Here is a 16,495-nt window from a genome sequence, read left to right as displayed (position 1 = left end):
GCTCTGTGGGTGACATGAGAATGTGTTCAAACTGATCACCGTGATAGGTGCACACCTGCCTGAACACTGAGACATCAAATGACACGCTTACGACGGGGTACCGTAGGGATGCGAACCATATCCCAATAAAGCTGTTTGAAAACAGAAAAGAACAGTCCTTGACCAGCTGGCTCTTCTGCCCTTTGTGATGTGAGGGGGTGGCGAGCGCGTCTTCACAGCCAGGAAGCAGGCGGCAGCCACGACCGCCAGCTTCAGTGAAAACAGTGGCTGGGGGCCCACCTGGACCCCGCCCCAGGCCCTGCCCGATTCTCAAACCCGCAGACAGGGCGGGGCTCTCCCGTGCGGCCAAGCTGATGTGCTGAACTGGGGTGTTCACCAGTGATTCACGCACACTCACGCATTCGTTCATTCATGGATGGAGTTCAGAATTAAATGAAAGTCGGGAGGCGGGAGGGGACCCCCTCGGAGTCACCCTCCAGGGGACCGACTTCTTTAGTTTCCTTTGTGTTTCAAGGCCTGGGGGGTGGGAGGGGCAGCCCAGACGACCGGCTGTGTCCCTGGGCCCGGGTCCCCTGCTGAGGCCGCCCAGAGGCCAGAGGATGGAGCCCCCGACTCAACTGGGGGTCCCAGCTGCAGAAGTGAGTGGGCCCTCCCCACCCCGGCCGAGGGGCCCAGCCAGGCGGTGGGTCACCTGCAGTCGGTTACTTAAACGATGCACGTGGAGCTGGGATGACAGCATGATGCAGCCCCGGGGAGACTCTGGCCCTTGAAGAGGAAAACCAGACGCTGGCGGAGGGGCTGCGGCCAGATGGGCTTCCGCTCCATCCTGGCAGCCCTGGCGGCCGGGCCTCACCTGGAGCTGCTGGGGGGTCTGGGATGCGTCCCGTGGGCCACAGGCCGGGCCTGCTGCAACTATAACTCATCAGCACAGGCCTGCTGGCTCCAAGCAGGGCCCGTGGCAGCCACAGGGGACTGAGAAGGCGGCTGGCCCAGCCCCCAGCGCCGCCCCTCGCGGGCTCTGCCTGCCGTATCCTGGGTCTCACAGCCCCCACAAGGTGACGAATGGCCCTAAAGAAGGGAGGCACAGGGGGCGGTGTTGTGGGCTCAAGCCCTCTTCCTTTGTCCATATACTTTCCCCCAGGCGCTGGCCCGGGGCGCTCCCGGCAGGACTGTCCCCACGGGAAAGGGAGCCCCCAAGTCCACTGGGTCGGGCCCTCGCTGTTCCCAGCCCCACGTGAGGCTGTCCAGCAAAGGCCTGAGCGGGCAGGATGACACCCAGCCTAGGGGGCCCCCGGGAGACCCTCCTCTGGTCCCCACGTGTGGAGGAGCAGAGGGGAAGAGGATGCTGGGCCCAGAAGTCTTGATCACCATCTCCCAGCCGCGCAAGGAAGGGGGAGACGGAGGCTCGGAGAAGACGATCACGGGGCCCACCGACCTGGGGCAGAGAGACCTCCCGAGGAGGCACCGGCTGTCTCCCTGCCAAGCCTCCAGCCTCCAGCCTCCAGCCAGGGAGGGGCAGGGGTGTCAAACAGCGCCTTCTCGAGGCTCCGTGCCTGGGGTGGGGGCAAGTAGCCCCCCAGCTGAAGGCCCGTTTCCTGTTGCTCAGCGCCCTGCAAGGCAACCCCACCCCTGCCCCGCACACTCGGCTCTGTGCCGGACACCCCGTGTCCCACCCCCACCCGGCGCTGCTGTGGCCACGCCACCCACCAGCCCTGGGGGCGCTGAGGACCGAGGACGCCTCAGCCCGCCTCCGCGGCCGTGACCGGCAGATGCCAGGCCCTGGGGGATGTGGAGGGCACAGCGAGGACAGCAGAGGGCCGCCGTGTGGGAAGGGTCTGGGGGCTGCGTCCGGGGGCGTGCGGGCGGCCAGCTCTGGAAGTGCAGCAGATGAAGGATGGGATTCCTCCCCTGGCCCTGAGTCGGGGTCCTTGGGGCCCCATGAATTATTTCTCTCAGGAAAATACCATTGACTCCGTTCTCCAGCCTCCTTCCCGACCTTCCCCATCACTTTAAATCAACGCTGAAGGGTGGAGTTTGCCCGGACCTTCACCCTCCAGCCGGAGGGGAGCTTCAAAGGCCCACGTGACGCCCCCCGTGTCCCTCGGGGTGGAGGGGGCCGGCCAAGCCGGCTCCCCACTGTCTCCCCCGCGGAGGGAAGAGCCAAGCTCCAGAACCGGGAGCCGGGAGGCCGCAGAGGAGGGTGGTCCCTGAGCCCTCGTGGCATCTGGCATCCGTGTCCCACCCCAGGGGCAACGTGGACTGATTCCCCGAGCGCACCCACAATGCCTTCTTGCTTGTTCCCCAGATCTCCAGGCCCGCGGACACTCAGAGACGGGCCCAGCCAACTGGGTGTGGCCTCACCGCTCCCCCTGCCCGGGGGCGGCCGCGGGGCGCTGGCTCCCGGGGGCGCTCAGGGTTAGGCTTTTAGCTGCAGAGTGTGATTCAGAGAGAAATCAAGCTGCGGGTGCATCTCAGGAACCGGAGATGCAGGGAACCAGGCTCCCGGACCCCCCGGGACCAGCGCCACCTCTATCCCCATCCCGCGGGTGCCCGGGTGCTGGTCGTCCCTGACCGCGCTCTGCTTCCCACCTGCAAGCCTTCGGCCCGGCAATCTTTCCAGACGCGGCCTTGCTCTGTACTAGTCCCCTAAACCCCCCTCTCTCTGGATCCCCCGCCCTCCCTGCTCAAGACCACACTGGACTGTGCCACCCTGGACCCCCAGCCCAGACGGGCTCTCTCCCAGCGGCCACCCCGACCCCTGCCCTCAGCACTCACTCTGATCTCCCCCACAAACCGCCCGAAGCAAGCTCTTCAACAGAGCAGCTCAGGATGACTTCCTGGGTGCTCTAGAAGTGGGTCTCCCCCCAAGCTGGACAGGGTTCTGGGCCTGCCTGGCTCGCCTTGCGCCCATGGGACCCTGACGAGACACGCGGGCCACCCGCGGCCGGGCCCCTGCTCTCAAGGTGGGGGCAGGGCCCAGAGCACAGAGCATGGCGGGGGGCTGGGCCGGTCTCCACAAGCAGCACTTTTATTTGAGTTGAGCTGTCAGCCGCCCGTCACAGGCCGAACCAGCCGGGGACGCCCCCGCGCCGGGGGTCGCAGCTCTGCCTCCGCCGCTGGTCTTCCAGGACCTGGTCCCGCAGGTCCTCATCCGCAGAACTGCCTTCAAGCCTCTTTTTCTCAGGAAACAGATCTGGGAACGTGAAGGTCTGTCCGTGCGCCTGGGGAGGAAAGACACGGGCTCAGCCTGCAGCGCGGGCGGGACAGGCCGGGAGCCCCGTGGGAAGGTCCGTGGCCAGATGGAACCTGCCCGCCCATCGCCTGCAGGACAGACGCAGGCCGGGCCCCAGCCCTCTGCGGTGGAAACCACTGCTGTGACAAGGCCCCTCATCGAGGCCAGCTCTTCAGGCAGCGTGCCCTCATCCGGGGGAGCCCAGCAGAGCACCCACTCCCGGCAGGAGTCGCCCGGCCATACTGGGGGCAGGGGCGAGGAAACAAGGCACAGATCGTGTCTGCTGTCTCCCTGGAACGTCTTCCACCCAAAATACCTACAGGCCTTTGCCCACATTAAAGACTAACCCTCCTCCCGGCTCAGAGCTTGGCAAATAAAACGCATGTAACGTACAAAGAAACGTACATGCGAGCAGTCTATAAATCAAGACCGGCTTTGCAAATTAACTGGTTTTACATCTTCCACTAAAAGTTCAGAACACGTGAGTGCCGGCCAAGTCCCAGCCCGGACCCCCAGCACATGGTTGGGGTACCAGCCCGGCCCGTCAGTGGGCTGGAGGGAGGAGGGGACCCCAAACAACGTGAGGTGCGGGGCCACCTCCACGTGCTACACATCGCAAAGCAGTTCCAAGGATGGGGGCGGTGGGGGGGGGGGGACGACCCGGGCCAACACTCCCAGGGCTGCGCCGTCCACCTCCAGCCGGGCAGGGAAGGAGCGGATCTGGAAAATTTTAATAAGTAAAATCAGTGAAGTGCGCTTGGTTCTTGGAGACCCTTGTTTTGTGAAGACATTTGGATTCGGGCAGGCGGCCAAGCGTGATCTGAAACAGCCCACGTACTCGGCCCTGAGAACGGGAGGTTTATAAATCCCGCTCACACGGCGCGGAGTGCAGGCCCGAGTGATGAAAGGCAGCAACCGTGTGCTCGGTAGCCAGCCTGCAGGAGGAGTCGCTTACACACTTCAAAACTTTCTTTCTTCTTCTTTAAAATACCAAAGGGCAATAGTTTACATGCAGGGCTGATTGCCCAGAATGGGGGATTTATGTTTAATATACCGAGGTGATTCTGCTAGTTTTCTGAGGTGGGGGAAACCCAAAATGACATTTTAAAATATAAATACAAAGATGGCAATCCGCAATAGCTTGGGAAAAAACGGAGGGCGCCGCTGGGAGAAATTCCTCGTTTCTCACCGAGACAAGCGCCGGGTGTGGGTGCCGAATGCGGCTCCCGGGGGTTCCCTTCCTAGAGAAATTCACCTTGTACTTTCAGAAATAAAACCCTCCATCCTTCCAAAGCTGACCAGCGGAAAAGAACAGGAGGGGAGGAAAGTGTCGCAGTGAAAAGCGAAGACGCCGGCCCGGGACGGTGAGGGGCGGGCAGGGTGGAGGGGCGGGGCAGGCTCTCTGTCACCAGCAGGCTTCAGCTTCAGCCTGGGGGCCGAGGCTCCTTGCTGTGGGGTGACCCAGGCTCGCTAGCTCCCCGACTCTGGGCCAAAGAGACGGTTATCAGCTTGTGGGAGGAAACCCGGGACCCCCACTACTGGGGACCAGCTTTCCCGAGGCAGCCAACTCCGAACAAATCCGGGAATTTCACTTGTCTTCCTGATGGACCTCTGTGTGCTCTGCGATCAGCTCGGTGATGAGAAGCCCAGAAACGAGGCCCCAAGGGACACACGGGGAGAACGTCTCCGCAGACGGAGGACAGAGAGGGGACCCCTTCGGGGGGCGAGGGTCCAACTCCCCGGCCCGTTTCCAGGCAGAGATCTGCCGGAGTCGGGCGGGGTGGAGGCGGGGGGGGGGGGATCCGTTACAAATTGAATTTTGCAGCGGAGGGAAGCGTGCCTGGCGGGGACGCCCTGTGCCCCCACTTGTGCGGCCCTGATTTCACAGGGGAAGAAAGGCGGCCGGGTGGCAGCTGCAGATACCAGATCCCAGGCCGCGCAGCTCAGCTTCCAGAGCAAGGTGGGGCCCGGGAAACGCAAGGGCTCGGATGACTCAAAAGCCACTTGTAACTATAGCTCTCGCTGAAGGGCCTCGTGGCGAATGCCGACATATGGGGTGTCAACCGGCGTGCCGTGACAAAGACAGATGGCCCGATTTAACACAGAGGACACAGGCGTCTTTATAAGGCCAACGGCCACTCTCCCTGCCTGGACTGGCTGATTTTATGCACAGCAAATATTAGGCCAAATAATTACGGGGGCCCCTGTTTAGAACAACTGTGACTGTTTTTCAGAAAAGCTGCCATGCTAACTTGGTCTTTCAACAAACTGCCTCCTAAGGCCCAAAATAGGCCCTGGGGCCGGTGGGTGTTTTCATAATAGCGCTACTGCCATCTAGCGGCACCGGGGCCCGCGGGCTCCCCGCTCTGACCCAGGCTGTTTACGAGGAAAGTAAAGAGACTGGAAGACCCCCACCCCCTCCCCCGCCGCCCAGGGTTTCAAACGCAGGGCAGCTAACAGACTCTGTGGGCAGGTCCAAGGTCACCTGCCCCGGCAGTGGAATCCTGCCCGGAGCCCACGGGGCCTTGGTGCTGGGGGGCCAAGGCTGTCCATTCTGAGTCAAGAGCATATCTGGGAAAGCATGTCTGGGGGCAGCTCAGGCTGGAAAGGAAGAGACCGGAAAGGGGCTTGGAAAACGCGTGCCTTCCTCTAGCCAGGTCTGGGTTTCGGTCAGCAAAGGCTCAGATGGGGTGCTGGACGCTCTTTCCAGGGCCCCTCGCCAGGCAGGGGGCACAGTGAAGAGAACCTGGGGGAGTGTGCCGCACCCCGCAGTCAGGCCCAGAGGAGAGGGGGTCAGCCAGGACCCCAGCACGCCCCAAGTGGTCTGGCTTGACACCGAGGCCCCAGCGGGAACCTCCACCCGCATGGCATTAACTGCTTCCTTGCTTTGACGCTTGCCAGCCCTGGTTTCTGCCTGAACCCACCCCAAGCCCAGCGGGCCCACATCCGCCCACCGCACGTCCAGGGCTGGCCCCCGAGAAGTCCCCCAGCACCCGTCCCCTCCCACCTCTGAGCTGTGCTTTGAACCCCAGCTCCCCCCGGGGCTCCACGTGGGTGAGAACTAGGTGCCAGCCGGGGGCCCCAGGATCCTGCCCGCCCCCCGCCCCAGGTCACGGCCGGGGTGAGCACTCACCAGCTGCACGTAGGCCACCTTGGAGTCTGGTTTCTTTATCCTGACGTTCCTGTAATCCCTCCTCCTGCTGGAACCTGTCGGAAGGGGGGGAGACAAAAACCTTCACTCCCAGCATGACGTTTCCAGCCCCACTAATCCAGGAACCCACTTTCTAGAAACAGGCAAACACGCAGGCACCGTCGGGCTACAGACTGCAGGCGGCACGCCCTGGGCCACTAGGCCAGGCTCGCGCGGGCAGGCGCCACCACCGCCAACCTCCGCGCGGTGGAAACCCAAACGTGTCTAAAATAACTCAAGAAACGGCTTTCTGCCCTGTCAGCACAGAGGCGCTTGCTGTCTGACCTCCCCTCGACGGAGGGTCGTCATATTTACAACTGGGCAACCGGGGGCTGGGGGGCAGGGGTCAACAGGAAGGAACGAGAAAGGCCCAGGGGAATAAAAACAGCGCTTTGCTGACCGGCCCGGGGGCAGGCGGGGGAGCGGGTGGGTGGGTTGAGCGTGGGGCCCTGCTCTGAGCAGCCGGCAGGGCCAGGCCACCCAAGTTCCAGCCCTGGGAGGCCACCTCCACCCTGTGCGTGCCTCAGTTTCCTCATGCGCAAAGGACCACGTGCCAGAGTGGCTGCGAGGGGGGCAGCCTGGGCCACGGGAGCTCCGCGGAGGGGCAGCCCCCGCCCTGGGCACCCACCGTGCTGCACCCCCGTCCGCACGGCAGCCACGGGCACGTTGTAAATGCGCTCGAGGTAACTCCTGAGGTCCACTCTGGTCATCCTGGGGCAAAGGAGGAAGAAAGAGAGTCTGAACAGGGCCGGGGTACAAGGCGGCCCGCCTGACGGGGTGAGCTGCCGACCGCAGGCCCCGGGTGGGAGCGGGCTCGGGGGAGGCCAGGGCTGAGGCTGGGCCCCGCTGACTCCAGAGATGCAGCCCCTGGTCCCCACCCAGCACACTCGCATCCGGACGCAGCAGTGAGGGGGTGACGGGGGACCAGCCCCCAGGACTCAGCTCTGTTCTCCCTTCCACTGGTCACACTCCCTGGGGGCCCAGCTTTCAAGGGGAGGGGCGGGACGGTCTGCGAGTGCCCCCTGGCTGCCAGGAGCTGCCCGCAGTGCCCGGCCGCCCGCCCTGCAGCTGCCGCCCTGCCCGCAGCACCCTCCCGGCAGGCGCTTCCCAGAAATGACGGTCAAGGGGATGGTGGGCTAGGTCCCGTGCCCTCTTCACCCTACATGGGCCTCACACGGAAGCTCAAGCCAACCCCGGAACCCCTAAGACTTCAGCATGGGACACAGGGAGGCTGTGTCCCTTCGGTAACTGGGGCCCCCGTGAAGGCCCCACTTGAGGACGAAGGCTTTGGAAGCCACGGTGAGCGGGTGCAGGAGTCACAGCCCAGCCTCCTGGAAAGAGCAGCCAGGACCGAGGCAAGAAGAGAAGTCAGGTCTCAGGCCAGGCTTCCCGGGGACGGCGGGGAGCAGAACACCCCGAGGCCCTGCACACACCAGACCTCGGACAGTGCGGAGCTGCCTGCATAATTTTCACGGCAGGAAGAACCTTGCTTGTGAGTGGGGTTCGGCGGCACCTCTGGGGCTGTGGGCCCCTCGGGGCACTCCCCAGCCTGAATTCCTCTGGGGGCAGGGGGGGGGGCTTACTCCATGGGGATCCGGAACTGCACAGTGTCCTCGGGCTGGGCCATGCCGGGCCGCACCAGCTGGATGAAGAAGTTGGTGCGGAAGACCCGGAGCTGGGGGTTGCCCAGCTGGTACAGAGGGTACCTACAAGGGGGGAGAGGGGTCGTGTCAAACGTTCAGAACACGAGGCTCCCAGGACACCCCAGCAGGGTCCACAGGTCACCACGCCCATGGGGCCGGGGAGCCAAGGGGGCAGTCACCCACAGGCCACCCCCTCTGCTCACCCGGCGTGGGCGGCCAGTTCCCAGTCCCCGGGGCAGTGTGGCCTGTTGACCCCCAAGGTCAGCCTTTGGAAAGGACCGGTGAATGATTCATGAACAGAGGCCAGAGGACATGCCCACCCCACCCCGTAAACAGGCTCAGAGTCATGTGTTTGTTCAAAGTGCCGGTCCCAAAGGCACGCGGCCCCCGCATGGCTGTCGCCCTCCAGGAATGGGCCCCACACAGGGCGCGCCCTCTAGCTCCCTTCAGCTCAGGTGAGGGGGGATCGGTCAGAACCAGCTTATTCTGCACTGGCCCACCCCCCCGGTGGGGAAAGGGATGGGGCCACCTCCACGCCCCCTGCGCTGGGAACGCCAGTTCATCCTTGACAAGCGTGAAGATCAACAGATAAGAGGCTCGGGAGAGGTGGTGTGTGCAGATCACCAGCTACAAGCTGACCGCCCGCCTGCCCCACCCCCAAAACCCCCAAAGTGAGCAGAGTCATCTAGAAGGTGCAGGCGGCCACCACCTGCGGCTCCCACCCAACTGCCCCTGCCAGCTGGACCCATGCCCCCGGTGGGGTTTGGTGGGCCAGGAGGGCCACGCTGCCAACTGGGCCTCGGGGCTGGGGTGAGGAGGGGGCCCAAGGTCCACAGGGGCAAGGGGGCCAGGGGTCTACTGGGAGCCCAGGGGACGGGTCTTGGTGGAGGGTGGGCGCAGGGGCTGAGGATGCCATCTAGGGTCCCTGGTGACCAATTTGCAGCACAGCACGTGGCCCCTGATCTTGGGGAGCACCCAGCACCAGGGAAGGGGGCTCAGTGAAGCCAAATCTCACGCTGCCTCTGGGCCTCACAAGTCTGGGAAGCGTGAGGGGCTCAGGAGCCGAGGTCCCGGGTGTGGCATCCCGAGCGGGCAGGGCTCAGGCACCCTGGCACAGGCCGGGACACCCGCCGAAGAACGAGTGCTGAGCTGCGTGCTAGGTAATGCCTCCCGGGGTCTCCTGGCGACCCAGTCCCACGTGGCAGCCGCCCCATTAGAAGCTGGTGGCACAGCCTTGTCCGCTGTGCCGGAGAGGCGGGAGGGGCAGGTTCTGGAAGCGCAGGGCTGCTCGCCCAGGACCGAGCCTCGCTCTGCCCTCGTGGGGGTCCAGGCCGGCGGGCGGCCACCCAGGCTCACACCTTCCCCCTGGTGACCAGCGGCGAGCACTGCAAGGGGCGCAGTCTGGGGCCCCTGGGGAGCTGCGGGGGTGGGGGGCGCGGTCGGCCGGAGGGGGCCGAAGCCCGAGGTCGGCGGGGTCCAGACCCGCGAACCTTCTGTCCCACCCGCCCTCGCCAAGCGTCAGGCCCGACCCCCAAGGGGTGGCCCGGGCCCCTCCGGCTCCGGAACGACCACCCCCGCCCCGAGCCCGCCCCGCCCCACCCCGCCCCGCCCCCACCGGCGCCTCGACGCCGCACGTTCCGCGCGGGCTCTGAGTCGCGTCCCCGCGGCCCGGCACGGCCCCCGCAGCAAAGTCCCGGGCGCGGCCACGCCCCCGACCCCGCACCCCGGGACCCCCACTCACAGCACATTCCGCGCCATCACCGGCTTCCGGGGCCGCGGGCGGAAGGAGGGGCGCGCCCGGCCCGGACCCGCACCGCCGCAGCGCCCCCTGGCGCCCGGGAGGACTCGCGCAGCCCGCGCACCTGGGCCGCACCTGGCGGCCCGCCCTGCCCCAGCCCCACCGCCCCGCGCACCTGAGCCCCGCCTGACCCCACCTGACCTCCATCGCCCTGCGCACCTGGGCCCCACCTGACTCCCGAAGCTCCGCACACCCAGTACCCACTCCCCACCCCTCACGCCCCGCTCATACCCGGCAGCACACCCCAGTCCCACATGTCCCCCCTCCACCCTGGGCCCAGCACACCAGTGGACCACCACGCATGCCCCCCACACACCCGCCCGTGCCCAGGATAACTGCAGGTCATCCCGCCCAGAGCCTGCCACCCTTCCAGCTGCTGGCCAAGGTGGGAGGCTGGGGGAGTTGGGGAGGGGAGGGTGTGTTGGAGGCCCCTCTCTCCACCTGGCGGAGGTGGTTTCCTCCCTCCCTCCCTGGCCCCCACCCCAGTCCTTCTGGCCGGCCCAGCTGGGGCCACTTCCCTGGGCCACTCTCCCCATCCCCTGAGACCCCCCCAACCAGGTGCCCCACCTGTGAGGCTGCTGGCTTCTCCAGGCCTCTGCTGGGCACCCCACTTCCAGCCTCTGCACAGCACAGCCCTCACGGGGGACCCCTTCCATAGGGCCAAACCCTGGGCCCACTGCCCCCGTCCCCCCCCACCCCCCGCAGACACACACACAGCAGGCAGACCTGTGGGGAGGAGAGGGCCGCAGCCTCCCCCCTCCCGGTCCCGGTCCCCAGGCCCTGGTCCCCTCTGCTCTCTGCTTCCAGCCTCCCCCAACCAGACTGTCTGGTTCCCCTGTGCATCCCACAGCATCCCCACCCTAAGTGTTCTTCAGGGCAGGGAGGGCATTCCACAGTCTGCAGGGAGAGAAGGGACCCCAGGAAGCAGGGGAAGGTCCCTGCCAGGCCTCCAGCGTGGGGATGGAACGGCAAGGAGGCAAGAACAGAAGGAGGCTGAGGAGGGGCAGGCATCGCGCTCCTGGGAGGGGCTGGGTGCTGGGGAGGGGGCTGGAGTGCCCTGCTTACTGGAGTGTTTGCTGGTGGAGACCTCACCACGTGGATTCGTCTAGGATGAAGAAACTGACATTGGGGAGCGGGTGCTGGGGAGGGGTCAGCTGTGACTGGGGGGGGGGGGGGAGGGACAATGGCCTGCTGGGGAGGACCAGGGGAGGGCAGAGAAGGAGGCCCAGTTAAATCTGAAGCTCAGATAAACAACATTTTTTGTTATTTGTTTTTTTTTTAATTTTTTTTTTAAGTTATACAATTTTTATTTATTTATTTAATTATTTATGGCTGTGTTGGGTCTTCGTTTCTGTGCGAGGGCTTTCTCTAGTTGTGGCAAGCGGGGGCCACTCTTCATCGCGGTGCGCGGGCCTCTCATTATTGCGGCCTCTCTTGTTGCGGAGCACAGGCTCCAGACGCGCAGGCTCAGTAATTGTGGCTCACGGGCCCAGTTGCTCCGCGGCATGTGGGATCCTCCCAGACCAGGGCTCGAACCCTTGTGCCCTGCATTGGCAGGCAGATTCTCAACCACTGCGCCACCAGGGAAGCCCCCTTGTTATTTGTTTTTTACTAGACTCTTTTAAGAATGATTTTATGTGTACAGAAAAATTGCTCAGAAAGTACAAAGAATTCCCTATACTCTGTCTCTCCTGCCCCCCCATTCTCCTGAATTATTAACACTTGCACTGATGTGATACAGTTGTTACAATTGATGGACCAATGCCGATACTTTAATATTAGCTGAAGTCCTTAGTTCACGTTAAGGTTCACTCTTGGTGTTGTACATTTTACACGTTTTGACAGATGTATAACGACCTGTGTCCACTGTTACAGTATCCTACAGAGTAGCTTCACTGCCTGAAAAACCATCTGTGCTCCTTATTTTCATCCCTCCTCCTAACCCCTGGCAACCATAGGTCATTTTACTGTCCCCATGGTTTTGCCTTTTCCAGAATGTCCTGTGGTTAGGATCATACAGTATGTAGCCTTTTCAGATTGGCTTCTTTCTCTTGGTCATAGGCATTTATGTTTCCTCTGTGTCTTTTCATGGCTTGATAGCTCCTTTCTCTTTAGCACTGAATAATATTCCATTGTCTGAGGTACCACAGAAATGGATCCACTCAACCACCGAAGGGCATCTTGGTTGCTTCCACATTTTGGCAATTATGAATCAGCTGCTGTAAACCTCCAGGTGCAGGTTTCTGCATGGACGTAAGTTTTCAGCTCCTTTGGGTAAGTACCAAGAAGCATGACGCCCGGATCGTATGGTGAGAGTGTGTGTAGCTCTGTAAGAAACCACCAGGCTTGTCTTCCAAAGTGGCTGAGCCATCTTGCATCCCCACCAGCAACAATGCGGATTCTGTTGTTCCACATTCTCACCCGCATTTGTTGGTGTCAGTGTTTTGGATGTGGGCCTAACAGGCGTGTAGGGATATAATTCTTTTATTTTTTAACATACATTTTCATTTGCTAGATCTGACATCCCCACCTGGGGCCCCACCACGCCTTGGTGCTGGGGAGGCCCAGAAGTGGCCCAGGGGAGGAGGACCCCCCATGGGCAGGTGGGGGGGGGGGTCAGCAGGAGTCTTCCTGGGAGGGCAGCTTCCCCGCTGCACTTTGCAAGTCACCCTGGGGAGCTGGGGCTTCCTTCAGAGAGCAGTGGGCTTCACTGTAGTGCTCCAAGGGAGGGATGAGATGAGCTGGGAAGCACCTCGGGGCTGCAGCTGAGGATGAGGGCACCTGAATAAAATAAAAGAGTGAGATACACTGGGCTCCCTTGGAAATGTGAGGGGGTGGGGAAGGGTAACAGAGGTTGGAGGGGGCTTTAATGAGGCTGTCAGAGAGGCCCCACAGAGGAGACAGCATTTCCAGGGCACGCAGACGGCATGCGCAAAGGCCCCCAGCCAGATGGGAGGGATGGGGAGGGTGAGGTGTGGGGAGGGGGCTGGGAGCACCCATGCTCTCTAAGCACCAGGCCCTGAGATCTCCCCGGGTTCACAGACCCAGGAGCCGTCCAAACCCCATCTTTCTGGGTTTGGGGAGGCTTCATTATAGAATACAATTGACTAAATCATTGGCCGCTGATCATGGATTCAACCTCCAGCCCGTCTCTAGTCCTCTGCTCAGGGTTGGCTCTCCTGACCTCAGCCCCCTCCCTTAGGTCTTTTCCCAAAGCCTCCTCATGAACAGAAACCCAGTAGCGCTGCAAAGGGACTTGCTATGAATATGAATAACAAGACACCCATTTCACCTTCATGGCTCTCAGCGGTTTAAGGAACTGAGGACAAAACTCCAAATATTATAATAAATGATGCTCCCATTGGTCTTACTGCTCAGGAAATTCCAAGGGTCTTGGGAGGAAGCTGGCAGCCAGGGAGTGGGGACAAAGACCAGACCTATATTTCTTATAAATCTCTGTATCACAGCCTGTTTTTGTAACTTGGGAGACTCCAAATGTTTCAGAAAGCTCTGAGGACAATTCCAAAGAGGGAAGGGGGGGAGACCAGTAAATACGTGATTCTGATAAAGGGGTACGTGCAATCAAGCACACGTCTTGTAGAAGATGTTTTTAATGGTTTTAGTGCTTTTCTAAGAATGGGAAGATGCAGGAAACTGGGTTCATAACATTTTCTCCTGAAAAACTATCTGAGGGCCAGTTCTGCCAGTTTTCCCAGAGTGCCTCATCCTGCTCCTTTGTCCTGAGCCTCTTTCAGGGTGTGTTGTAGGTCAGCGACTGTGGTGGCTGATGACTTCATTCTTGTAGAACTGGATGGTGGGCAACATTCTTTATTTTACAATCCCTCCCTTTCCGTCTTAATTTCAACCAAGGTTCGGGAGGCATTTCGTGACCAGTTTGTTCCACGGCGCTAGGAATGCTCATTCCCGAGTCAGACAAGGATTTCCGTGACGGGTCACCCAAGGTGCTGTTGCTGGACCAGGCCCTATTAACAGTCACCCAAAGCCTCTGGACCCCCTGTCCTACTAGTCTGTTATGGTCCAGGAAACGGGTCCCTCTTTCTGTACTTCTTCCTACATCTAGAGTTACACTATTACAATCATTGATCTTATACAACTGTATATTTGATCAATCATTTCAAGTCTCCTAATCATCATTAATGTTATCTGAGGCTCAATCACACACTTGGTAATGCAAGAAACAATCATCTTGTAAAATAGGCGGAATACACGTCATATAGCTAAGGACATTAATAAGGTCACGAGCAAGTATTTAAGCTAAGAACTTCTATTAGGTGTGGCCCAGTATCTCCCCCGGTCATCTGGCCGGTCTGTTCTGTACCAGTTGCTATCTTTAAGGGAAATGATATATTGCTGTTTCTCATAAAGTCCACCAAAGATGTCTGCACGTACAAGGCCAGTGGTGGGTCATCGTGACCTCTTACAGGACTGAGAAAGGAATGTTATCTTCTAAAGAGTTACATGGCTGACGTCAAAAGAAGAAAAATAGATTTTTATGGTTGAGCAGGTATTTCTTTCCTTGGGGAGGTCTGGTTAATGCATAATGCAGATGCATAATGCCCACCAGAGGGGAGGGGAGAGGCCAAAGGGCAGAGAAAAAATTTCATGTTGAAATTTTTCTTGTCTTGCCTTAGAATTTGAATTTCTTTTCATCAGGTGTTTGCCGTCCATGTTCAGAACTAGCCCTGTGGGATGCCCCCCCCCACCCCCCGTGGCCTGTCTGGAGGACGTCCCCTGAGCCCTGCAGGTCTTTCCCCAGGGGTTCTTGGCATCTTCACGAGACCCACCTCTAGCTGGGGTCTGGCACACAATAACCAAGGGTCCTCAGCACTGGGGGAGACCTTTGCAAACTGGAGCAGGGAGAAGTGGAGGGGGGTGGAGACAGCGTCTCATTTGTTTTCATTGATACTTTAGTTTCACACCTTTTTGATGTATTTATTGGTCATTTGCATTTCTGATTCTGTAACTTTTCTATGCCTTTTGCTCATTTTTTTCTATAAGGCTGTGTTATGGGCTGACTTGTGTCCCTCCAAACGTTCATATGTGGAAGTCTTAACCCCCAACACCTCAGAATGTGGCTGTGTTTGGAGCTGAGCCTTTAAAGAGGTGATTAAGGTAAAATGAAGTCACTAGGGTGGGTCCTAATCCCATAGGACTGGTGTCCTTATGAGAAGAGGAGATCAGGACACAGACACACATGGAGGGACGACCCTGTGAGGACACAGGGAGAAGATGACCGTCTACACGCTGAGGAGAGAGGCCTCAGGAAGACCAGCCCTGCCCACACCTGGATCTGGGATTCCAGCCTCCAGGACAGGAGACAGTGAATGTCTGCTGTTTAAGCTGCCCCGGCTGTGGGCCTTTGTTATGGTCACCTAGCAAACTAATTAGGGCGTTAATGTTTTCCTTATGGATTTCCAAGTGCATTTAATGTATTAATTATGTTACCCCCTTGTCTGTCATATTTGACTCAAAATATTTTCCCACTTTTGTCATTTGCCTTTTAATTTTTTAAAAACAGCTCTATTGATGTACTCTTGACACACAATACACTAAGCACACAATATGACAAGTTCTGACCTGTGTAGACTCCCATGAAACTATCACCACCATCAAGTTGGTAAGCACATCCATCACCCCTAAAAGTGTCCTCTGACCCCTGCGATCCCTCCTCCCATCCCTTCATGCCATACATCCCCCCCGCAATTCTCAAGCAACCAATGAATTGGTTAGTTTGCATTTTCTAGAGTTTTCTATGAATGGAAGCATATAGTATGTACTCTTTTCTGTCTGACCTCTTTCTCTCCACATAACTATTTTGAGATTCGTCCATGCCTTTTTGTGCATCAGTGGAACATTCCTTCTGATTGCCGTAGTAAATTTGTTTATCCATTCATCTGTTGAGGGACATTTGGGTTGTTTCCAGTTTCTGTCAATTACAAATAAAGCTGCTATTTACATTCATGTGAAAGTCTTTGTAAGGACAAACATTTCCTTTTCTCGTGGGGAAATGCCTAGAGGTAGGATTATGAGGTCACATCTATGCTTAAACTTTAAAGAAAAAAGATACTGCCAAACTGTATCAGTTTACATTTCCAACAGAGATGTGGGGCTTCTCCACATTATGGCCCTTTGGGATGGTTAGTCTTTTTAATTTTAGCTATTCTTATAGAGTGCTATCCTGCAATTTTATTTTGCATTTCCCCAGTAGCTAATGGTGTGGTGCATCTTTTCACGTGCTGATTTGCCATCCATTTATCTTGTTTAGTGAAGTGTCTGTTTAGTGAAATGAAGAATCCTTTACCCATTTTCAAAAATTGGGTCTATTATTGAGTTTTAGAGTTCTCTATATATTCTGGATCAGCCCTTTATGAAATATATGCTTTGCAAAAGTTTTCTCCCTCTCAGTGGCTTATCTTTTCATTCTGTTTACAGTGTCTTTGGAGAGCAATTTTTTAAATGTTTTGATGAATTTCAACTCACCAGTTTGTTTTTTTAAGGACCATGCTTTCCATATTGAATGTAGGAAATCTTTGCCTTGTCCGAATTCACAGAGATTTCCCCTTATGTTTTTAATAGTTCTAGTTTTACATTTAGATCTATGATCCACTTTG

At 58.9% G+C, this 16,495-nt stretch overlaps 1 protein-coding gene across 2 annotated transcripts; it reads right to left on the bottom strand.

Moving 5' to 3' along the window:
* Positions 1–3,012: 3,012 nt before the first annotated feature.
* On the bottom strand, positions 3,013–9,873 carry MRPL23 (mitochondrial ribosomal protein L23). 2 transcript variants are annotated; one of them, XM_057552024.1, is made up of 5 exons: positions 9,807–9,873; positions 8,006–8,128; positions 7,051–7,133; positions 6,366–6,439; positions 3,013–3,221 (listed from the first exon to the last, which is right to left on the bottom strand). In XM_057552024.1, exons 1-5 carry the CDS (start codon positions 9,821–9,823, stop codon positions 3,057–3,059), a joined length of 462 nt encoding a protein of 153 aa, XP_057408007.1. In that variant the 5' UTR covers positions 9,824–9,873; the 3' UTR covers positions 3,013–3,056. The 2 variants fall into 2 exon arrangements, with proteins under 2 accessions (XP_057408007.1, XP_057408008.1); XM_057552025.1 differs by lacking the exons at positions 8,006–8,128; positions 9,807–9,873 and adding an exon at positions 7,301–7,392.
* Between the last annotated feature and the right edge of the window lie 6,622 nt (positions 9,874–16,495).

The sequence above is a fragment of the Balaenoptera acutorostrata genome, chromosome 9, assembly GCF_949987535.1.
Source record: "Balaenoptera acutorostrata chromosome 9, mBalAcu1.1, whole genome shotgun sequence".
Lineage (NCBI taxonomy): Eukaryota > Metazoa > Chordata > Mammalia > Artiodactyla > Balaenopteridae > Balaenoptera > Balaenoptera acutorostrata.
Note: the sequence above shows the minus strand (reverse complement) of the source record. Positions and strands in the feature narration are given on the sequence as shown.

Coding starts and splice junctions, on each gene's coding strand:
- MRPL23 (XM_057552024.1), bottom strand. Junction 6,440..7,050: donor GCGGACGGGGGTGCAGCACG/GTGGGTGCCCAG, acceptor CCCTTCCGACAG/GTTCCAGCAGGAGGAGGGAT. Junction 3,222..6,365: donor AGGTGGCCTACGTGCAGCTG/GTGAGTGCTCAC, acceptor TTTCCTCCCCAG/GCGCACGGACAGACCTTCAC.